The 20,460-nt window shown below is 31.6% G+C and overlaps 1 protein-coding gene across 20 annotated transcripts; it reads left to right on the forward strand.

The window, feature by feature from the left end:
• Window positions 1–10,458: 10,458 nt before the first annotated feature.
• On the forward strand, window positions 10,459–18,646 carry LOC112771356 (tubulin-folding cofactor E). Of its 20 annotated transcripts, none has more exons than XM_025816077.3 (17): window positions 10,481–10,762; window positions 10,934–11,007; window positions 12,297–12,637; window positions 12,909–13,079; window positions 13,368–13,414; window positions 14,156–14,302; window positions 14,398–14,472; window positions 15,128–15,237; window positions 15,615–15,739; window positions 15,829–15,890; window positions 16,771–16,878; window positions 16,956–16,990; window positions 17,165–17,227; window positions 17,387–17,478; window positions 17,596–17,672; window positions 17,756–17,833; window positions 18,028–18,646. In XM_025816077.3, exons 3-17 carry the CDS (start codon window positions 12,328–12,330, stop codon window positions 18,124–18,126), a joined length of 1,599 nt encoding a protein of 532 aa, XP_025671862.1. In that variant the 5' UTR covers window positions 10,481–10,762; window positions 10,934–11,007; window positions 12,297–12,327; the 3' UTR covers window positions 18,127–18,646. The 20 variants fall into 20 exon arrangements, with proteins under 20 accessions (XP_025671861.1, XP_072080280.1, XP_072080286.1 ...); XM_072224180.1 differs by having other exon boundaries at window positions 10,488–10,762; window positions 10,934–11,578; window positions 12,906–13,079; XM_072224183.1 differs by having other exon boundaries at window positions 10,488–10,762; window positions 10,934–11,578.
• The last annotated feature ends 1,814 nt before the right edge of the window (window positions 18,647–20,460 follow it).

The following is a 20,460-nucleotide window of genomic DNA, read 5'->3' on the forward strand; positions in this document are numbered from 1 at the left end:
AATAAAAAGTATCTACAAATTTCTTTGTAGAAAAACCCTTAAACTTCTCTGTCATATAAACTATAATCACAACCGAGAGTCGGCGACATGGAGGCTGCCTAGCGAGGCGATGGCATGGGCCGGGGCCGTAGCGGCGTCGTGGGTGGCAGGAGCCGGCGGCGTCAACAGCGTCACGGGTGGCAGGGGCGGCGTAGTGGGACCTGGGTTGGCGTCAACGGCATTGCGGATGGTAGGAGCCGGGACGGCGTCAATAGCGTCGCGGGTCACAGGAGCCAAGAGTCGTATGGTCAACTGTGCGAGAACTAGGTTGGAATCTACGGTAGAGGTGTGCGTCCACCTGAAATTAAATTAATAAATAATTAATTAAATCTTAAACTTTATAATAAATAAACTAGAAGTATGTAAATAGTAACGTTAAAGAATCATATGTTAGTTATATCTAAAAAAATATTTTAATTATATATTTATTAATTATTTAGATTATTTTTTATTAGTTTAATATTGATAAAAATTAATTATAGTAGGAGTACATAAAGAATACATAAGATTAAAAATTACATATTCAACAATTTTTTTAAGGACATCACTCACATGCTCAAGTTAAAATAACTATGTTATGTTTACACCAAAATTAACCACTAAAATTAGTCTATTAGTATAAAATATATGTAAAAATATAAATTCATACCCACCTATTCAATACAGGTCCTGTTAATTTTGTAATTATTTCTAACTTTGTAAGAAAATATCTAATGAAGATTTTAAGATTATTATAAATAAAAGGACAAGAAAAAAATTAAAAAATAGTTCCTATTTTACTTAATAAATAATTAGGGATAATATCCTCATATCTTATAATTTTTTTAAAGAAAAAACCTTAAATTTCTCCGCCATATAAACTGTAATCTCAACCGAAAAATAAAGTTGAAGACATACTAAAGCTAACACAAAAAATAAAGCTGAAATTAAAAAAAAATAAATAATTAATGATAAATCATAAACTTTTATAATAAATAAATTACAAATATGTAAATAGTAACGTTAAAAAATCATATGTTAGTTATATCTTGGAAAATATTTTAATTATATATTTATTAATTATTTAAATTTTTTATTAATTTAATATTGATAGAAATTAATTATAATAGGAGTACATAAAGAGTACATAAGGTTAAAAATTAGATGTTCAACCATTTTTTTAACGATACCACTCATATGCTTCTGTTAAAATAACTATGTTATGTTTACACCAAAATCAACCACTAAAATTAGTTTATTAGTATAAAATATATGTTAAAATATAAATACACACCCACCTATCTAATATGCTTATTGCGAATTTTGTAACTATGCATGTTTTTAACTTCTCAAGAAAGTATCTAATGCTTTCAAGAATATTATAAACAGAAAGACAACAACAAAATAATTTCTTAATTGGCTAATTTCCGCCATGTCAATTCTTGGCACCGTTGTCGGGGATGACGGCCACACTCACTGCTGCGACGAAGACTGCGATCACGGCTCACTGCTACAGCTAATACGGCGACGGCGATGCTCATTTATCAGACAAAGACGCGACACTCTCGTGAAGACAGCGACGAGGTTCTTTTCGGGCAGATTTTCTCAGGCGCGCGACAAGCCAGCCAGGGTTTGGGGAGCGGCGGAGTGGCGGACGGCGGTGAGAGGAGAGGCGGACTGGAGAGGCGAGCAGGAAGACTCTTAAATGGAGCTCAGATCCGCGATGAATTAGTCCTTGACCTGTCAAGTTGGGGGATACCGTGAACAACAAAAAAAATTAATAATTAATAATTAAATCATAAACTTTTATAATAAATAAATTAAAAATATATAAACAGTAACATTAAAAAATCATATGTTAGTTATATCTAAAAAAATATTTTAATTATATATTTATTAATTTTTTAGTTTATTTTTTTATTAGTTTAATATTGATAGAAATTAATTATAGTAAGAGTACATAAAAAGTACATAAAGTTAAAAATTAGATGTTCAATAATTTTCTTAAGGACACCACTTACATACTTATGTCAAAATAATTATGTTATTTTATACTAAAATCAACCACTAAAATTAGTCTATTAGTATAAAACCCATATTGTATACTCAAATCATAAGTCAACGATATTAAAGTGGTACGACTCAGGGTGGAACAATAATATATATTTATTTGTGTAATTGAAGGAATTATTAAACGAGAAATCTTAGCAAGAGTAAAATAAAAAAAACACGTGAAAAGCACTCTCGTATTGAAGCACAGAAAAATAAATGCGTTACGGATAAAATAACTAAAGCATATAAAGAAGAATAGAATAAAATGGAATAGACATAAATATTAGTATACTAGCAACTAGTTGCGACCCACGAAGTTTAGATCGACTAGGGGTTACGAGTTAAAACAGTTGACAACAAAAATTTCTATTTCTCCCAAAATACATCACAATTTCTATAGGCAAGTTTTAAAATAATATATACATCAATAAAAATTTTTTCCCAAATAAAAGAAGAGATCCTATAGCGGTTTATGCATTGCTTTGCTTCATTCCTTACAAAATTGCTACCAAAAGCGATTTCTTCCAATTGCGTTTTTCACGGAAATTGTGGCTATTAGTAACGATTTATGTTAATCTGAAATTCGCTGTTACGCAGTTTACATAGATACGTAAAAGTTGCAATTGCGTCTTATCACAATGATAATTAAAAAGTTAAAGAATTTATAATGATATATTGGTAAATTAGAACAACAAATTTCTGGTATAGATAAAAAATGTATTAATAAAAAAGAAAATTATATGGTACAGATCTAAATCTGTACAGATTTAAAGATTTGCTTACTTAAACTACACTTTCTAAAGCCACACTTTTCACTTAAAACCGTAGCTCTTCACAAAGAAAAGCGTCACCTAATGGAAAAAAGTAAATTAGAAGATTTAAGAGAAGAAATAATTAAGTTATCAAAATTAATAGATCAAAAATTAATGATTTTAACTAATGTTAACTGTAATGACACCGAATTCTTAAAATCAATACAAAATGATTTTTCTCAAAATCTTTATTTTACTATAAGTTTTATTGAAGGACTTCAAAAACCTGAAAAAACTTATTTTTCACACGGAATTTCTAAGAAATGTTACCATGGAAATGATTCCCCACATCTTTATCATACTTTTAACCCACAATTAAATTCTATAGTAGATATGCTTGAAGAAATATTAGTATCTATAAAATTTCAAAGAAATAAGGAAAAAGAAAATCCCAAAGAAGAAAAATTTCAAAATATAATCAACATAACAGATTTAAAAGTAAAACCACCATTAAAATTATGAATATTGAAGAAAAATTAGAAGAAGTTACAATGCTTTTTAAACAATTAAAAATGGCTCAAGAAAATAATATTATGGAACAGGGATTTCAGATAGAAGAAGAATTAGTAAATTCTGAAAATATAGAAAATGAAGAACACATCCTAGATTATTCAAGTGACGAAGAACCAGCAATTCCAATACAAGTAAAAAATGAAGCTGGAACATCTAGGGATAATCAATCTCAATTTAAATGGGAAACAGGTTTTGATAATTATGCTTTTAAAAAAGGGTTTATAAATAAAGATTCAAAATATACAAAAACATCATCAAAATACGTTCCTAAAATCCAGGAAATGGAAGGAGAGAGAATGCTCGATTTAGACTGTAAAAAGAATGAAAAAGAAATTTTCGAAAACTGGTTGAATTCCTTCTTATTAGAAGCCTTTACTAATCCAAAACTTAATGAATTATCTGGAAGAGATATTTGGAATTACATAGGTTTCATACTAAAGGAGCTATAAGAGATTATATGACATCAATAGAAAACCAAATAATAGAAGAATTAGCAACAAAAACAACAGCTTATGATAAGATATTATATATAATGATGATTCTATATAAAGAATTTTTTGGAAAAAATATTATAGATCATAAACAAGAAGTCTATAATAAAGAATATCAAGAAGCAAAAAATCATTTAGCTAACATTCAGATATATGATCTATGTAATGTGGAGTCTTATATATGTGAATATAGAATACATTATTACAAATTAAAAGAAGAAGATAAAAATCATTATCTTAGTATGTATATAACAAAACTTCCATATCCTACTAATGAATTTATTATGGGAAGATTTATAAGAGAAATAAATAGAGGAACAATTGAAAATAATTTTGGTAGAGCAACCTCTGCAATAAGAGAGGAAATAAAAGAACGTTGTATGCAAGAAGCAACTCAAAAAAGATTTGCAAATATAATTAGAATTTTCTGTCAGGATAATGAAGAGATACCTCAAAAATATGGTCTTAATAAAAATTTTCAAAGAAAAAGAAAATATCAATTTAGAAAAAGAAAATACTATCCAAACTGGAGAAAAAAGAGGTATTTTAGAAAAAGAAATAACAATAAAAACAAAAGACAAAAAAGTGATTATTGCCCGAATAAAAAAGAAAATTGTAAGTGTTGGTATTGCCAAGAAGAAGGACACTATGCAAATGAATGTCCGAAAAAGAAGGATAAAAAGGATCTTACTAAACAAATAGAAATTGCTAAGTCCTGTTTCATGGAACCATTAGAAGAATCTAATGATAACTTAGACTATATTTTTGAATATGTCTCGGAAACAGACTCAGAGACTGAGTAATAATGCTACATTTATTACTATAAAAATAACAGAAAAGTTTATAAATGCTTTCATAGATTCTGGAGCAACACAATGCTTTGCTAGTTCAAACATAAAACTTGATTGGAAAAAATTAAAGAAACCATTAAGAGTTAGAATAGCTGACAAATCAATACATAAAATTAACCAAAAAGCAGAGATGGTTGAAATTTTTATTCAAAATTATAGGTTCATTGTTCCATCTATATATATGTTAGACTCTAGAATGGATTTTATCATAGGAAATAATTTTTTAAAGCTATATCATCCATTCATTCAAGAATTAACATATATAGTTTTAAAAGCACCACACGATTCTTCAATAAATCAAAAATCAAAACTATAAAAATACCAACTACCACTATAGATAAGATCTTAAAATTTAAAATATTTTCTATATTAGAGACATGTTATTTAAATTTATACTTTCAGATAAATATCCCAAAAAATAATCTTGAAATAAAGATAGAAGAACTTTTGGATGAAATTTGTGCTGAAAATCCTTTAGATATTAAAAATACAAATAACGAATTAGTAAGTATTAAATTAAAAGATCCTACAAAAGAGATAAATGTTCCAAATAAAATTCCTTATTCCGCAAGAGATAGAGAAGAGTTTTCATCAGAATGTAGAGATCTTTTGGAAAAAGGAATTATAAGATTAAGTAAAAGTCCTCATGCGGCTTCAGCCTTTTATGTCGAAAACAATAATGAAATTAAAAGGGGAAAAACGAAGAATGGTTATTAACTATAAGAAGATGAATGAAGCAACTATTGGTGATGCTCATAAACTTCCAAGAAAAGATTCTATTTTAGAAAAAATCAAAGGAGCAACTTGGTTTTCATCTCTTGATGCAAAATCAGGATATTGGCAGCTTCGTTTAGACGAAGAAACAAAGAAATTAACTGCTTTTACTTATCCAACAAAAGAATCAACAAGTGTGTTACTCTATGAATGGAATGTATTACCATTCGGATTAAAACAAGCCCCAGGTATTTACCAAAGATTTATGGAGAAAAATCTAAAAGAGTTAAATGAATTTGTTTTAGTGTATATTGATGATATACTAATTTTTACAAAACAGGATAGAGAAGATCATCTTCAAAAATTATTAATAGTTTTAGAAAGATGTAAAGAAAAAGGATTAGTTCTTAGTAAAAAGAAGGCAAGAATAGCAAAACAAGAAATAGAGTTTCTTGGATTAATTCTATCTACTCAAGGAAAGCTAAAACTTCAACCAAATGTCCTAGAAAAGGTAAATTTATTTCCTAATAAAATAGAAGATAGAAAACAATTACAAAGATTTTTAGGATGTATAAATTATATTTCTGATCAAGGATTTTTAAAGAATATAACAGAATACACTAAAAGCTTATTTCCAAAAATAAGTACTAAAAAAGAATGGAAATGGGATGAAAAAGATAGTATGCAAATTCAAAGAATTAAAGAATTATGTGAAAAACTTCCAGAACTTTATATTCCAGAAGAAAATGACTACTTAATAGTAGAAACAGATGCTTCAGACATAACCTGGTCAGGATGTCTAAAAGCTAAGAAAGCTATAAAAAGTTTGGAACAAGGAAAAGAATCACTAGATTCTAAAGATTCCCTAAAGGAATTACTTTGCAGGTATATTTCAGGGACTTTTACTCCAACAGAACAGAGATATACCACTCATGAAAAGGAAACTCTAGCAGCAATTAAATCTCTTAAGAAATGGAAAATTGATTTACTACCCAGAGAATTTACATTAAGGACAGATTCAAGCTACCTAACAGGTTTCATACGATATAATTTAAAAGTTGATTATAATCATGGACGATTGGTAAGATGGCAATTATTTTTGTTACAATATCCAATAAAAATTGAATATATTAAGGGTGACAAAAATGTTATTGCAGATACATTAACAAGAGAATGGAGTTCGTCTACAACGCATTAGATCAAGAAATTCAAAAATATGAGCAAGAGCTCGAAAAATGCAAGCATTGTCAGCAAATAAAGACACAGATCCAATCCCTCAAGAAGGCCATCGAAGCAACGAAATCAACACAACAAGCAGAAACATAAGAGTTCAGCCAGCTAAGCATGGTGGACAAATCAGGTGAAGAAAAAATTTCAGAAAATAAAACAATTGCTGAAATCTTAAAAAATCCACCCAAGATAAAAAATATTATGTAATTTATAATGGCCCCATGAAAGGAGTATATGATGCCTGGGAAAAAGTAGCACCATTCACACACCAGTCAAGGATAGTTCATAAAGGAGGATTTCTAACACTGGAAGAGGCAAAGAAATCCTTCAAGGAATATGAAGCTCTCCATTCAGAACAAACCCTAAAAAGAGCAGATAAAGCTCCAATTCAAACCCAGAGAACAGGGATAAAAAGAAACATTCCTACAAGGGCTGAAATTAAGAGAAAAGGGTCTGTAGATCAAATCTCAGAGAAACCCTTAACATAGTCCTGAATTGGACTGAAGAAAAAAGGGCAATTTTGGGATATTATCCTATTGCCAAAGAACAGGTAACAAAGCTGGTTATATTTCCAGATGCTTCCCCATCTGACACCTATCAGTTTTTCCAATATGGATTAATTGATACAATTTTAATTTTTAATGATCTAAAAATTATTAGTGAGTTTCCTGCAGGATTCGTTGATGCAGTAAAGAGATTTAAAAATTTGATTGACAATGTAAATCCAAGGGATATATCCCTAAAATTTACAAACAGTCAACCTATTTTTAATGAAGAAGAAGAATGCTTGGTTCCAACACACCAAGTAATATTCATGTCCGGCTTCCCAGGAAACTTTCAACCAATTGATCAGATTCAAGACTTAACAATCTACAGTCATGAAGGAAGGCTGGCCAGCACATTAGTAAGGGTCTTTGAAAGAACTCAAAAAATAACAAAGGAATCTCACACAAGGATTAATTATAAAAGTAGAAATACTTTGCTTGTGTCCAGTAAAAGAAATGAAATTGAAGAAAGAGAGATGAGACTCTTGGTGGAATTTGAATCAGCATTTTACAACTTATCCGGACTTTTAGAAAAGCTCCCTGAAGGGATAAAAAGGAATCTCTGCTATTTGATAAAAGACAGAGAATACCACAAGTGCCAGCTATGTGCCTCAGAGTTATCTGAAGAAAGCAATAATGAAACGGAATCAACTCACATGATGAAAGAAGAGGACAATGCATCTGAGGGTCACATGATAAAAGAAGAGGACAGTGCATCTGAAGCATCTCTTAACATTATTGCATAGTGACGTAAGCACTTAGGTCATAGAGCACCAACAATGTAGCTAGTGCAAAGAGAACAAACAATGACGTAAGCAATGACGTCATAAGAAGGGTAAGGATGGGAATTGTCCATCAAACCCAACTATTATAAATAGGTTGCTTAGACAATTGTAGAAGCATCAGACAATAGAAAGCAGGAGGCTAAGAGTACTCATTTGCTAGGAGAGCAAGGAGGAAGCTGCCAAGGCGATTCTATAGTCTGAAGAAGAATTCCCTTAGGGAAAAATAGTTATAAACTCCCCTCTGGAGTTAGTATCTACAATCTCCCCTCTGGAGATAAAAACACCTTATGTAAAATATACTAAATAAAGAAAGTTTTTCTCCAGAAAGGTACATCTTCATCCTAGTCTTTTAATTATGAATTATTTAGAAAGTTTAGAATTAACAGAAGAATCTGATTATTATAGATTAACTGCTTTATTAGATAATGAAAAACAGGATGTTCTAAAAACAGAATTAAATCTCAAATCAAATGAAAATTTTAATAAACAAAATCTTTTAAAAGAAGTTTTTAATAGAAAAAATATAATATACTATGGAAAAATTCAACTTGAAGCTCCTATAAAGATAAAATCTGCCAATGGAGAACTTGAAATAGCTTTGATAAATAATGAAGAATTAAGTAAACAGATTGAGAAAATTAAGGATCAACAAAAAAGATCTAAAATTGGATGGATTCATATTAGTACTATACAAGTCTTAATCAAATCTACATATATGAAAGGAATTAATTCACCAATAAGTTTAGCAATCTGTGACAAAAGAATTACTGATGACCCGATAGATCAAATAATTGGAATTGTTCATAGAAATTTGGCAAACGTAAATGTTAAATTTAATGCCCATCTTGGATATGCTATACCTTTATCAACTGAAAATCTTGGAAGATCTATAAGTTTGGCTTATAAATTTCATAGAAAGAATCTAATGGAACAAGATGATGAACCATTTTCAATAACATATGCAATAAATTATGCTTTAACAAATAGCCATCATAGTATAATATTTAAAAACAGAGAAAGAATTTATGTCGATGAACTATTTCAGAAAATTGTAAAAACAGAAATACCAAAATATAAAGCTATTGAAAACTCAGTTCTATTATTAAAAGAACCATCAGAAAAATTGGTTTCATCAAATTTTCAAATAAGAGAATCTAAAATTAATAGCCCTTTAAGTTTATCTAAGTTAAAGATTAAAGAAGAAAATTCTGAAATAAAAGAATTAACAAAAAAGGTCGAAAAATTAAATGAAACCCTAAATACTAAATTATGACAATAAATAAAGAAGAAATATATGTAACTTATCAAGATAAGAAACAAGAGCTCTTTGAAAGAGAAAATCGTTTGAATTATTTGCAGTTTTCTGAAATAAATCAAAGAGCATTTGAAGCTCTAAAAATAATCTATGACAAGTTAAAAAGAGAAGTTGAAGAGCTAGAAAAATTAATAGAATCTCTAGAAAATAGTGATGAAGCGATGATAGAATTTGCAGAAATTCTAAAATAAATAATGAAGCATACAAAGATTGAAAGACCAGAAAATAAAATAAAAAGAAAAAGAGCGAAAAAATTAAAAAGTAAAATAAAGGAGTATAAAAGGGAATTAAATAATCTTCAGATCGAAATTGATGACCTTATAATAAAAAGGATAGAAATAAGAATAAATATAAACAAGTTGGAGTTAAACTTAAAAAATTTATAAATGCCTGAAAAACCATATTATGACTTAAAAGAATTAAAGCTGTTGAAAGAAAAAATGGAGAATGAGGTTGAAAAATTAAAAAGATATTTAGAAACAACAGAAAGTGTAGAAATAAAAGAAGTTTTTGAAGATTTGAGAAATTATATTAAAGAAAAAGACAAACAGATAAAAGATTTTATATACAATAATCCTTGCAAAAAAAATATTATAAACTAAAACAAGATTAAAAAATTATACAAATGAAATCAAAATTATAAATACTAGTAGAAATGGTCAACATTTTTATGAATTTGCAAATTATACAAATTATAAACTTATTCGAAGTAAAATATGAAGAGTAAAATTTTGCAAATTATACAAATTATAAACTTATTCAAAGTAAAATATGAAGAGTAAAATTGGTATCAGAGCCAAGTTAACGATTAAGGGTAACACTTTCTCTTTAAGCAACACTTTTAGTGATACGCTTTTTAACCAAATAAAAACAAAAATCTGTAAATCTGTACCAAAATGCATCTGTACACTAGATGGACCCTAATAAAAATTTGAATATAATAAATAATTAAATAAAAGATATGTTTATAATAAATAAATAATTTTAAAATATATTTACTTTTTTATAAAAAATTTAGCTATTTTTTTAAATAATTTTAGTGATAAAAGTTTTTTCTTAATAATTAAGAAAATTAAAAACTCAGGTGCATTTAATTGTTGTGAAATTGATAAATAATAATTTAATTAAATCTGTTAAATAATTCATAATTCTCCACTATCAAGAAAACAAAAATTGAAAAGAATCCAATTTCCCAGCCCATAACCGTCGGGTTTTCCTCGTCAACTCATCTCCGATTCTCTGTCCTTCGTACCTCACTCCCCGCGCCGGTCAGCCAACGGAGGTCGCCTCTCCTTCCTCCGAGCCGCCAGTCTCCGCTCTCCTTCTTCCGTCTTGGCTCCTCCGTGCCGTGTGTCTCGTCGTCCACTGCGCGTGGCTATGCTGAAGCTCCGAACTCCGAAACTGCTCCGTCCCTGACTCAGCTTCTGCTTCTGTAGGTGAGTTTTGTTTCATTTTTTTAAGTTATTCTTCGATCTCTATTAATTTTTTATGCTTAGTATCTTCAGTTTTAATGTAGCTTTAGATAAATTGATGCTAATAGGTTTAGATAAATTGATGATTACTTGTACTGATTAGATAATAGGTTCTGTGACTGTGAATCTGTTCAGATAAGAACGCCCGATTACTGCCTATAATGTAGCTGCTTATTGTCATACTGGAATTGATGGTTATCTATTACTTGGTGAGATTGCTGTAAGCATTTAAATCCATGGAGATATACACGTCCCATGCTTTTTGTGATTATCCAAAAGACTGCTTTGATGTATAATAGGAAAGGTAAACATTCCACTGATCTGTCCTCAAGATCTTGCTGGACACACACCCGATGCTAAGATCTGATGACTATATCAGAATATATATTTCATTTTATACCTCCCATTTCATGCTTTAGAAGCTATGAATGGATTTTATCTCATGGGTGCTTTTGCTGTGTTTTTACCAGTTCTGACTACATAATTTGCATGATAATAGTTATTGCTACTCTTTTTTTATTTTATTTTTGATTTGAGGCTGAGTCAACCGGTTCAACTAGTGACTCATCGGTTGAAACAATGACCCACTGACCCAGTACTATGATTGGTTTAATTATCGGTTCGGTCCTGATAACGATGGATACAATAGATAGTTATAACTCCGTCCCCTTCCTTTTTTTTTAATTACCAAAAATACCCTTCTCCATCGCCACCCTCACCATCACCTTCACCGGCCATTGCTACCATACTCAACCACTCTAAGAAGGTTTCCCCGCAAAGGTAACACTCCCTCACTCCCCTCTCAAAGTTAATTGTGAAAACCTAACAAACACTGCTGCTTGTGTTGTTCTTCCTTTGATTTTGAACGCTTCTGATGTGGGTTTTTGTTGAGTTCCCTATTCTAGCTGTAGAAGCCTGGAAGGGGGTTACTCTATGCTAGCATTGCAGCGTCCTCTTCTATTCTAACATAATCTAATCCTATATTTGGATATTCCAACTTTGAAATTTCAATTCAAAACGAGATTTGAGTTCTGGGGTGTGATCAGATTGCTTGAAAAATAGATATGATATGATTTTATTCTGTTGGAATTCTAACTGATTGCCATTTCCTTAGTCTTGATTTGAGCTACACTAGTCAATAGGTTATTAAATTTAGAATGCCTAAGTAGAGGTGGCTGAGAGAGGGGGGACTTCAATTCAATCTATGGAATATAGGTGAGTAGGTTGGGATAGCTTCAGCCACTCCTTTAATTAGAACTTCCTTCACTTCTTTTGGTACTTCTCATGAGATTTATGTATGGCTTTTTTTTGTGATAAGTTACTGGTAATATTGTATTCAGTGTTAGAATAATTGATTGTGTTGTAGGTTATATTGTCATACTATTGGCTTACAACATTCCAGAAGATGTTCCTTTTGTCTTGCTATTTTAACTTGATTGCTTATTAAATAACACTAGCTTGTTCACTGATTCATCTCATTGACTTGTTAAATTTTCAGTAGAGGAATTCTCGCCCAGCTTTAACAAAAGATGCAGGACTCCCCTGACTCAAGTCATGGATTCAGGGTGTGCCAACGAGTACATTCATCGGGTGATTCAAGGAGAATTGGTACAGTTAATTATGTGGGGCCTGTAGAAGGCTATTCAGGCACGTGGGTTGGAGTTGACTGGGATAACGGAGAAGGCAAACATGATGGATCCATCAATGGTGTCCGATACTTTCATGCAAAGTCTGAAAGATCGGGGTCATTGGTTCGTGCTCCGAATTTGAGCCAAGGGATTTCATTGCTTGAGGCTCTTGAAAAAAGATACCGAAGTAAATCAACTAATGATGAAGAGGGTATGCCTTTTGCTAATATTAAGTTTTGTTAACATATCCATGCTCTGGTTTCCTAGAGTAGTATGGAATAAAAATGCAATGCTAGTGGTATGATATGAAGCCTTGGGTGAGAAATAATAAGGCATATATTATTCTTTTCAAACTTCTTTTCATTCTAGAATTATTTGCTGACAAATGACAGTTTAATATTTCTTCTGTATATAGTTTCTCACATGTGATTCCCACCAAACATAAAATACTACGTGATAGTACTCGCCCCTTTTTTTAGCAGATGAAATGTATGTCCTTTCAACTAGCAACAATCGAGTATCTGTTCAACTTGTGGGTAAAGATAAAATTCAAGATAAACTAAGTCGATTTGAGGAGTTAACCAATGCATCATTGGCATATATGGGTGTTAGTTTCCCTGGAATTCCATACCAGATTAATACTACAGTCCCAAGTAAGCTTGACTCTGGAACACTTCTGTTTCATTTCTCATATAAAAAATGAATGAAACATAACCCAATCCATTTTAGAAGTATTCTTTCTTTTTTTTTTCACTATTTTCTTTTTTCATGATAAAATTGTAGTAGTGGTGAATTAGTTGCTTTTGCCTGAAGTTCTTATTATCTGCTTCTACCTTAAGTTATGACTAGAAACTGCATTTTATCATATAAAGAAGTCCAAAATATCAAACTGCAATATTGATGTGAGGAAACTCTTTTTCTCCCCATTTTTTCCCCAATAGATATGAAAGAACTTGACCTGACTGGGAACCTGCTTTCCGATTGGAAGGTACGTAACCTGGTTTTTTTCCACAATTGTATCTTGACTAAGGCTGTAGCATTGAGTCTGCTAATTTTTAACACACCATTCATATCTTACCCAGAGCTTTTATTAATGAAAATTACACATGGTCTTTTGCTGGTATTTGGTAAACTCAAATATATTTAGTCTGATTCTTGTGTTAAGAAATTTTCTTTATGTTTAAATATTCAGATTGTGGTTAGAAGGTTTGTGACATATGTTATTTTCTTACCACCACCTCAATTTCTATACTATTAACAGCTCTTAAATGGTGTAATTGTTGCCTTGAGTTGTAAACTTATGACCTCATGCAAACTGCCCAAGTTCCTCACACTAATGGAACTAATTAATGGCTGGTCCTACTATTTGTTTTTATAGTTATTTTCTTTTCATTTCTCACATTTCATGTTTTGCCTTTTGAGGATCTTGTTGAAAAAAAGATTTAAAACTGTAAAAACATTAAAATCCTGTTCCTTGCTTCCTTTTCTAGTTTCAGTATTTCTTTCACTTTCAGAAAAATAATAAATGGAAACCAAAACAAGCAAGCCCAACTTCCTCTCTTATTGGCTTAGTTTTCCCTCTATTCATCTCTTAGAGAGCTCATTAGTAAGTGATTCATGTCATTAGTAAGTGATTATATATAAATTTCTTTCTGCTTATTTTGTATAGCGAAATATATTGATTGACAACAATTATTATTCAGTATCTTTTTTATTTATGTTTTTGCAGGATGTTGGCAAAATTTGTGGTCAGTTACCTGCTTTGCAGGCTCTCAACTTATCTAACAACTTAATGTCACCATATAAATCAGAACTTCCACCACTGGAAAGCATCCGCATTCTAGTTTTAAATAATACTGGTGCAGATTGGGAGCAGGTTCCTTTCTATATCTTTCCCCAACATATATCTGCTGCTTAAATTCCCATCATGTTAGTTAGGAGCCACTAAATGTTTCCTGTTTAACTGGGCAGGTTGAATTGCTTAGACAATCATTGACAGCTATTGAAGAGCTACATCTTATCGGAAACAATATAAGCAGAGTACTGGTACATTTTGTTTTTGGTTCATTATTCTTGTTAAATATCTTAACGGCTGTACACTTAGATATCCTTTTATGAGTACCCATTTCTAAACTATGGAGAGCAGTTTAATAAACATTAGAAATTGAACCATTTCGATCACACTGCAAGATTTCTCTAAATCATAGTCTCAGAATGGAAGCCCGTTAAAGGAGGGAATAGCATTGTTGATATATTCTTTCTTTAGCATTTTGTCAGCCTTTATTGCTCATCTCCTCAAAGGTTTGTCGTTTTACATGTAGTGGGGCAGTAAGTTTTTTATTATCATCATCATAAATCTGATTAAGGCAAGCTAATAATCATGTTTCCCATCTGGTGAACAGTTAATTATGACAATTGCAACAAAAATACTGCGATAGCAATTATAGTCATATTTGAGAATGTGGATGAATGTAGATTCTATTATCAAGCTTACTCCCTTGGATCTGCTATGTAATTTATTTATTTTATAGTTGATACTTAATTGATGTTGAAGTGTATTAATTTTAATTGTTTTTGGATGGAAATAATAAGCGTAATTTGGTTTTTACTTTAATGTTTAATCTTATATTGCTCTATGTTATTCTTTTTGTCATTTGTATGAAGTACACAAAATTTTAAAGCCTTCTATCTTTTTTTTCAGCCTATGTCATCCTCCTTTGTTCAAGGATTTAATTCTTTGCGTCTATTGAATTTGGATGATAATTGTATAGCTGAATGGGATGAAGTCATGAAGCTTTCTCAACTAAGATGGTTGGTTATGGCAAAATGTTTTCAATTCTATAATACATTCTTAACTCCAGGTTGGACTGATACCATTTTAACCACATTTGACTTTAGTAACCATTTATTTATTCATCTAACCACTTAATATTTAAGCTAACTACTTATTTTAAATGCTTAGCACCAGAGTGAAATTGTATGATTAAAGTGAAATGTGGTTAAAGTCATAGGTTGTATCTGTATTACTGGAAGTACAGATAGATTGTATCTTAGACCTGGCAACAAGTATTTACATCCTTTGTGATTTATGTATTCTCTTCACTAAGCACTACCTCTACTTCTGAGTAGATTTGGTTTTAAGTCTCTTACTGTTCTAAATTTTCATGGTTTGTTATGTTTTGTTTCAGTTTGGAACAGCTTTATTTGAACAAGAATTGTTTGAATTCTATCTTATATCCTGATAATGGCCAGCAGGATGAATTGGAAGCCACAAGCTATAAGCCCTTTCAAAATTTGCACTGCCTTCTATTAGGTAGTATTTCTCTTGATGATGCTCATCATCCTGCACGAAATACATATTGTGGACATCTATTGACTTTAAATCTCTGATTCTTCGATCAGGTGATAACGACATCGGTGATCTGGTCTCTGTTGACTCATTAAACTTGTTCCCTAACTTGGTGGTAAGCTTTATACTCATATACTGTGAAGTTTTATATACCTTGCATAGTGTACTTCTTAGTTATGCATGGCATGGCATGGCTGCTGTGCTGTATCTATGACAATGAGTTGGGGCCCATTGACTGTTATATCAAATAATTTGTTAGAAATGATGAATTGGGGATGCAATATTTTAAATTATTTTGTAGCTATAATTATTCTGAGTATTTTTGAGCATGTCTTTCATGTCTGATTGAGTTATCGTGTCTCTTGCTTCTTGTAAACACATTTTTTTTGGGTGTATATTCCTCTGGAACTGCTTTCTTTACATCACATGGATGGAGTCGGATTATGAATTCATAATTTACCATAACACCAAGACTCACCCTTGAGGCTGAAATTTATTTATAAACAAAAAATGGAAACTAGGAAAGACAGCGACATAAATTAAAGCTTGCTCTTCTTGAAGCTTATCCAACATTCCAAAGCCGAGCAAGTTTGAAGAACCCCCCCCCCCTTTCCCGGAAAAGAAAACAGAGACACACACACTAAAAAAAAAAAAGTAATTTTAAAACAGACAGTTGCAATGATCTATCCTTAACTACACTCTATTTCTCAGTAATGAATCATTTTATTTTTAATTCTTTATCTGTCTATTATCCTTGCAAGTTTACATTGAGAAAGTAACTAATCTGTCTTGTAAAACTATTCTTTCCTTTTCACTGCAGAGACTATTCTTTCCTCTGTTACACTTTTTCTTACACCTCTCTCCGACCTTTTACTTGCTTGATTTTCTAGAGTAGTTTGTTACATATGAGAATGTTCTATTCTAATTGTTTGTTACATATGAGAATGTTCTATTCTAATTATTTATTTTCATTTTTATTTTAATCAACATCAAAGGAAACTAGGCTTTCTGAGAACCCAATAGCTGATTCTACAAGTGGTGGAGTTCCAAGATTTGTTTTGATTGCTCGTTTAGCCAAAATCAAGGTGTTTAATGGAAGTGAGGTAAGTGATGGATGATCGCTCCTAATCTTTAATACCTTAATGTATCAGATATGTATTCATATCTAATTACCTTCCAGGTTACACCTCGTGAAAGGAAGGACTCTGAGATTAGGTGATTATTCTCTAATTACCTTTCTGATATTTCTAATATTTACACGTGTTTTTGCAAATGTGCTTACCTTTAGTTTCTGAATTCAATTAAAGGATCACGTCTCATCGTGCTTTGAATGTAAAATGGCATCCTCTTTTTTATCTTTTTGAAAACTTTTTAACAGTTATCATGCAGGTATGTTCGACTTGTGATCTCGAGGTTGCATGCTAATGCTGAAGAAATCAAACAGCATCCCAGGTATAAAATTAATTGAGTAGTTTTTGGGAAGGTTTGGTCCAGCATTCTTATTGAGTAGTACTTGATAAAATTAATTGAATAAGAGAATTATTCAGCATATTCACACGTGTTGTATATTGATCAATAATTTTGTGAATGTTCTGATGTACTTCATTACAGGTTTTCTGAGCTTAAGAGTTTGTATGGAATTGAGGATGAAAGACCATCAACTGGAGCTTCAGGCCCACAAACAATAGGCTCAGGGTTCTTGTGTATGAACCTATGGACGAATCTGTGCATTCAATCCTTTTTTTTTTTTTAAATAAATAAATAAATTAAAAAATTCCAAACTTGCAATATCTTTATTAACTTGATATAGGGATATGCAGCTATCACTTTGAAGTGTGTTGGAGCATCCATGGGTGAGAAGCAACCATTGACAAAGAAGCTGCCAGCAACAGCTACGGTTGAAAATCTATTCTTTTATTAATGTACTGTTCACCCTGTTTAGACCTAACACAGTTTTTCTAATTAACTTGTTTTTCTCAGGTTGGTAAGCTGAAATTTCTCTGTGAGAGCTTTTTTAAGCTGAAGTCATTGAAGCTAAAGTTATTTCTTCAAGAAGAGGTTTGTTTTCATTAAAAAAAAAATAGCATTTGTTGTTCAAATCACGATTGCCTGATTCAGTTACCCTCGACTTAATCTTGAAAAATCATTTCATTTTCCCTTGATCGACGGCGACGCAAAGCTTTTCAAACTGATATGCTGGAAAAGTAGAATATAGTTTATATTGATGTAGTGCCGTGTCTTTGAATTTGCAGGGCTGTCCATTACCTGTGCTGCTCGACAACGACACATCATCTCTTATGGATCTTGGAATTGGCAATGAATCAATTATCCTTGTAGACGAAGAAAGTTGATAGAAAGATCAGAAATTGAAGAGCTTCTCTTGAGTGTGGTTACAAGCCAACATAAGTTGAAATCTTGTGTTTCTTTGAGGCACTGCTGAATTGGATGCTCTTTCCCGCTCATGCCACAAATATTTTCTGTATCCCCAGTTCCATTGCAGACAGATTTGGATCTTGCACGCCAAGAAAGAAGAATGGCATTATTTGGAAAATGAGCTCAAATTTTTTACAAATGTGTTTAGGAAACATTTATGTTTGCAATGCAGATTCGGATTAGTCCCTCAAAAAGTATTGTTATCTCTGTTTAGTCCTTGCATTAGTTGGCATGGAATATAGGATAAATAGAAGGGTTAAATGGAAAATTTGTGATATTTTAAGGGATAGAAAAGAGTTTAGTTTTGATATATTAATAGTGTAAAATATTTTATGTGATCATTTAATTAGATTTATACGTTTAGATAATCCTTTAAATATTAGTGGTGAATTTTTTTTTTTTTTGATATGGCAATACAAGAGTGGTTGTTTATGTAAATCTTTTACTCTGACAATTTATAACAATTAAATTAAAAAATGATAAAATTTCCAAGTATTCAGCAAAAAAAAAAGGATATTATTTTATTAAAATGTTTTATTTATACAAAATGTTATGTGCACTCTAAAAATTAACTTTGGGTAAAATATTAAATTGATCATCTATATTTAGGTATAATATTCTGTTTTGGTCTTTAATGTGCACTCTAAAGTTTCATTTAGTTTTAATATAGTCTCACCGTGAAATCAAAATTAAATAATTAAGAGAATGTTTTACATGACAGTTGTTCATACATTGGCCCAACACTAAGGCCCAGGTCCAAATACACCAAAAGGCCCAATCCAAAGATTAGCCTTCGTTATTCACCGACCTCTTTAGAAGAGGTCGGACTCAACACAGACTTCTTTCCAAAGAAGTCGGGCTCAAGAGATAGCTGGCAGATAACACTTATTCAAATAAGTAACTGCCCCTAAAATCTCTCAACCCACTTCTAGAAGCCATATCCCAACAATTCCTAGATAAAAGGGACGGTTACCCACCTAAAAAGGTGGCACTACTCCAACGGTGGTTATTGGATCACCACTATAAATACCCTGACACTCCTCAGGTATCGCTAAGTTCCAATACATTCTAAACCTGCTTAACCCCATGCTGACTTAGGCATCGGAGTGTCTTTGCAGGTACCACCCCCATCTCTTGGAACACACAACTCGGAGGCGGCTCCCAGACGTAAACCAAGTCGGAGACCACACTCCTCCAGCGCTTGGGCCTCAAACAAGCCCAACCACCATCCGGTTCTAGGTAAGCCCCGGAACATTGGCGTCGTTGCCGGGGACCTGGAGCTCAACTCTTGATAATGACGGATGATCAACAACATAGTCAGACAACCCCTCGACATGAATAAGATGCAAGCATGTTAAAAAGAAGCTGGAATACAGTTTCTATGGATGCCAAAAATCCTGTAAAAACTTCTCCCAATGGGCAGAGGATATCAAATAGGGATGATGATTCTACTTCTACAGTTAAATTGGATTAAACAAAAGAGAAGAAAGTATCGTCCCAAGGCCATTGTAGAAAGCAAACCAAGACGAACTTGAAAGCCAATTGAATAAAAGAATTTTCAATTGGCTTAAAATCAATTGGCGAAAGAAGTTACGTGAAAAAAAAGACGAACTCGAAAGCCAATTGAATAAAAGAATTTTCAATTCAGAAAATTCAATTGGCAAAAGAAGTTACGTGAAAAAAAAAGACTAACTCGAAAGCCAATTGAATAAAAGAATTTTCAATTCAGAAAATTCAATTGGCAAAAGAAGTTACGTGAAAAAAAATGAACTCGAAAGCCAATTGAATAAAAGAATTTTCAATTCAAAAAATTCAATTGGCAAAAGAAGTTACGTGAAAAAAAAAGAAAAGACGAACTCGAAAGCCAATTGAATAAAAGAATTTTCAATTCAGAAAATTCAATTGGCGAAAGAAGTTACGTGAAGAAGAAATAAAAAAAAAAAAGAGGAAAAGGGAACGTGACTAATCCCAACCTCTTCGTGAAATAGAATGGACAATGACATCTGTGCCAACTTACAATCTCGGAAAAATCCATGATACCCACTCATGAAATGGAACAGTTGCATGTTCCAAATACATAGCATCAGCCAATTTGAATGCAACCCAATCCGACAACGGAGTGATGAATCCAGTTTTTTCTTCAGTGGATTCACATGTCAATTACAACAGTGAATAATACAAAGAATTCTCATGGTACATCTTTCGTTGGTTGCTCACAAATTACATCACTGCCAATGAATATGGAAAGAAAT

Source organism: Arachis hypogaea, chromosome 18 (genome assembly GCF_003086295.3).
Source record: "Arachis hypogaea cultivar Tifrunner chromosome 18, arahy.Tifrunner.gnm2.J5K5, whole genome shotgun sequence".
In the NCBI taxonomy this organism is placed as follows: domain Eukaryota; kingdom Viridiplantae; phylum Streptophyta; class Magnoliopsida; order Fabales; family Fabaceae; genus Arachis; species Arachis hypogaea.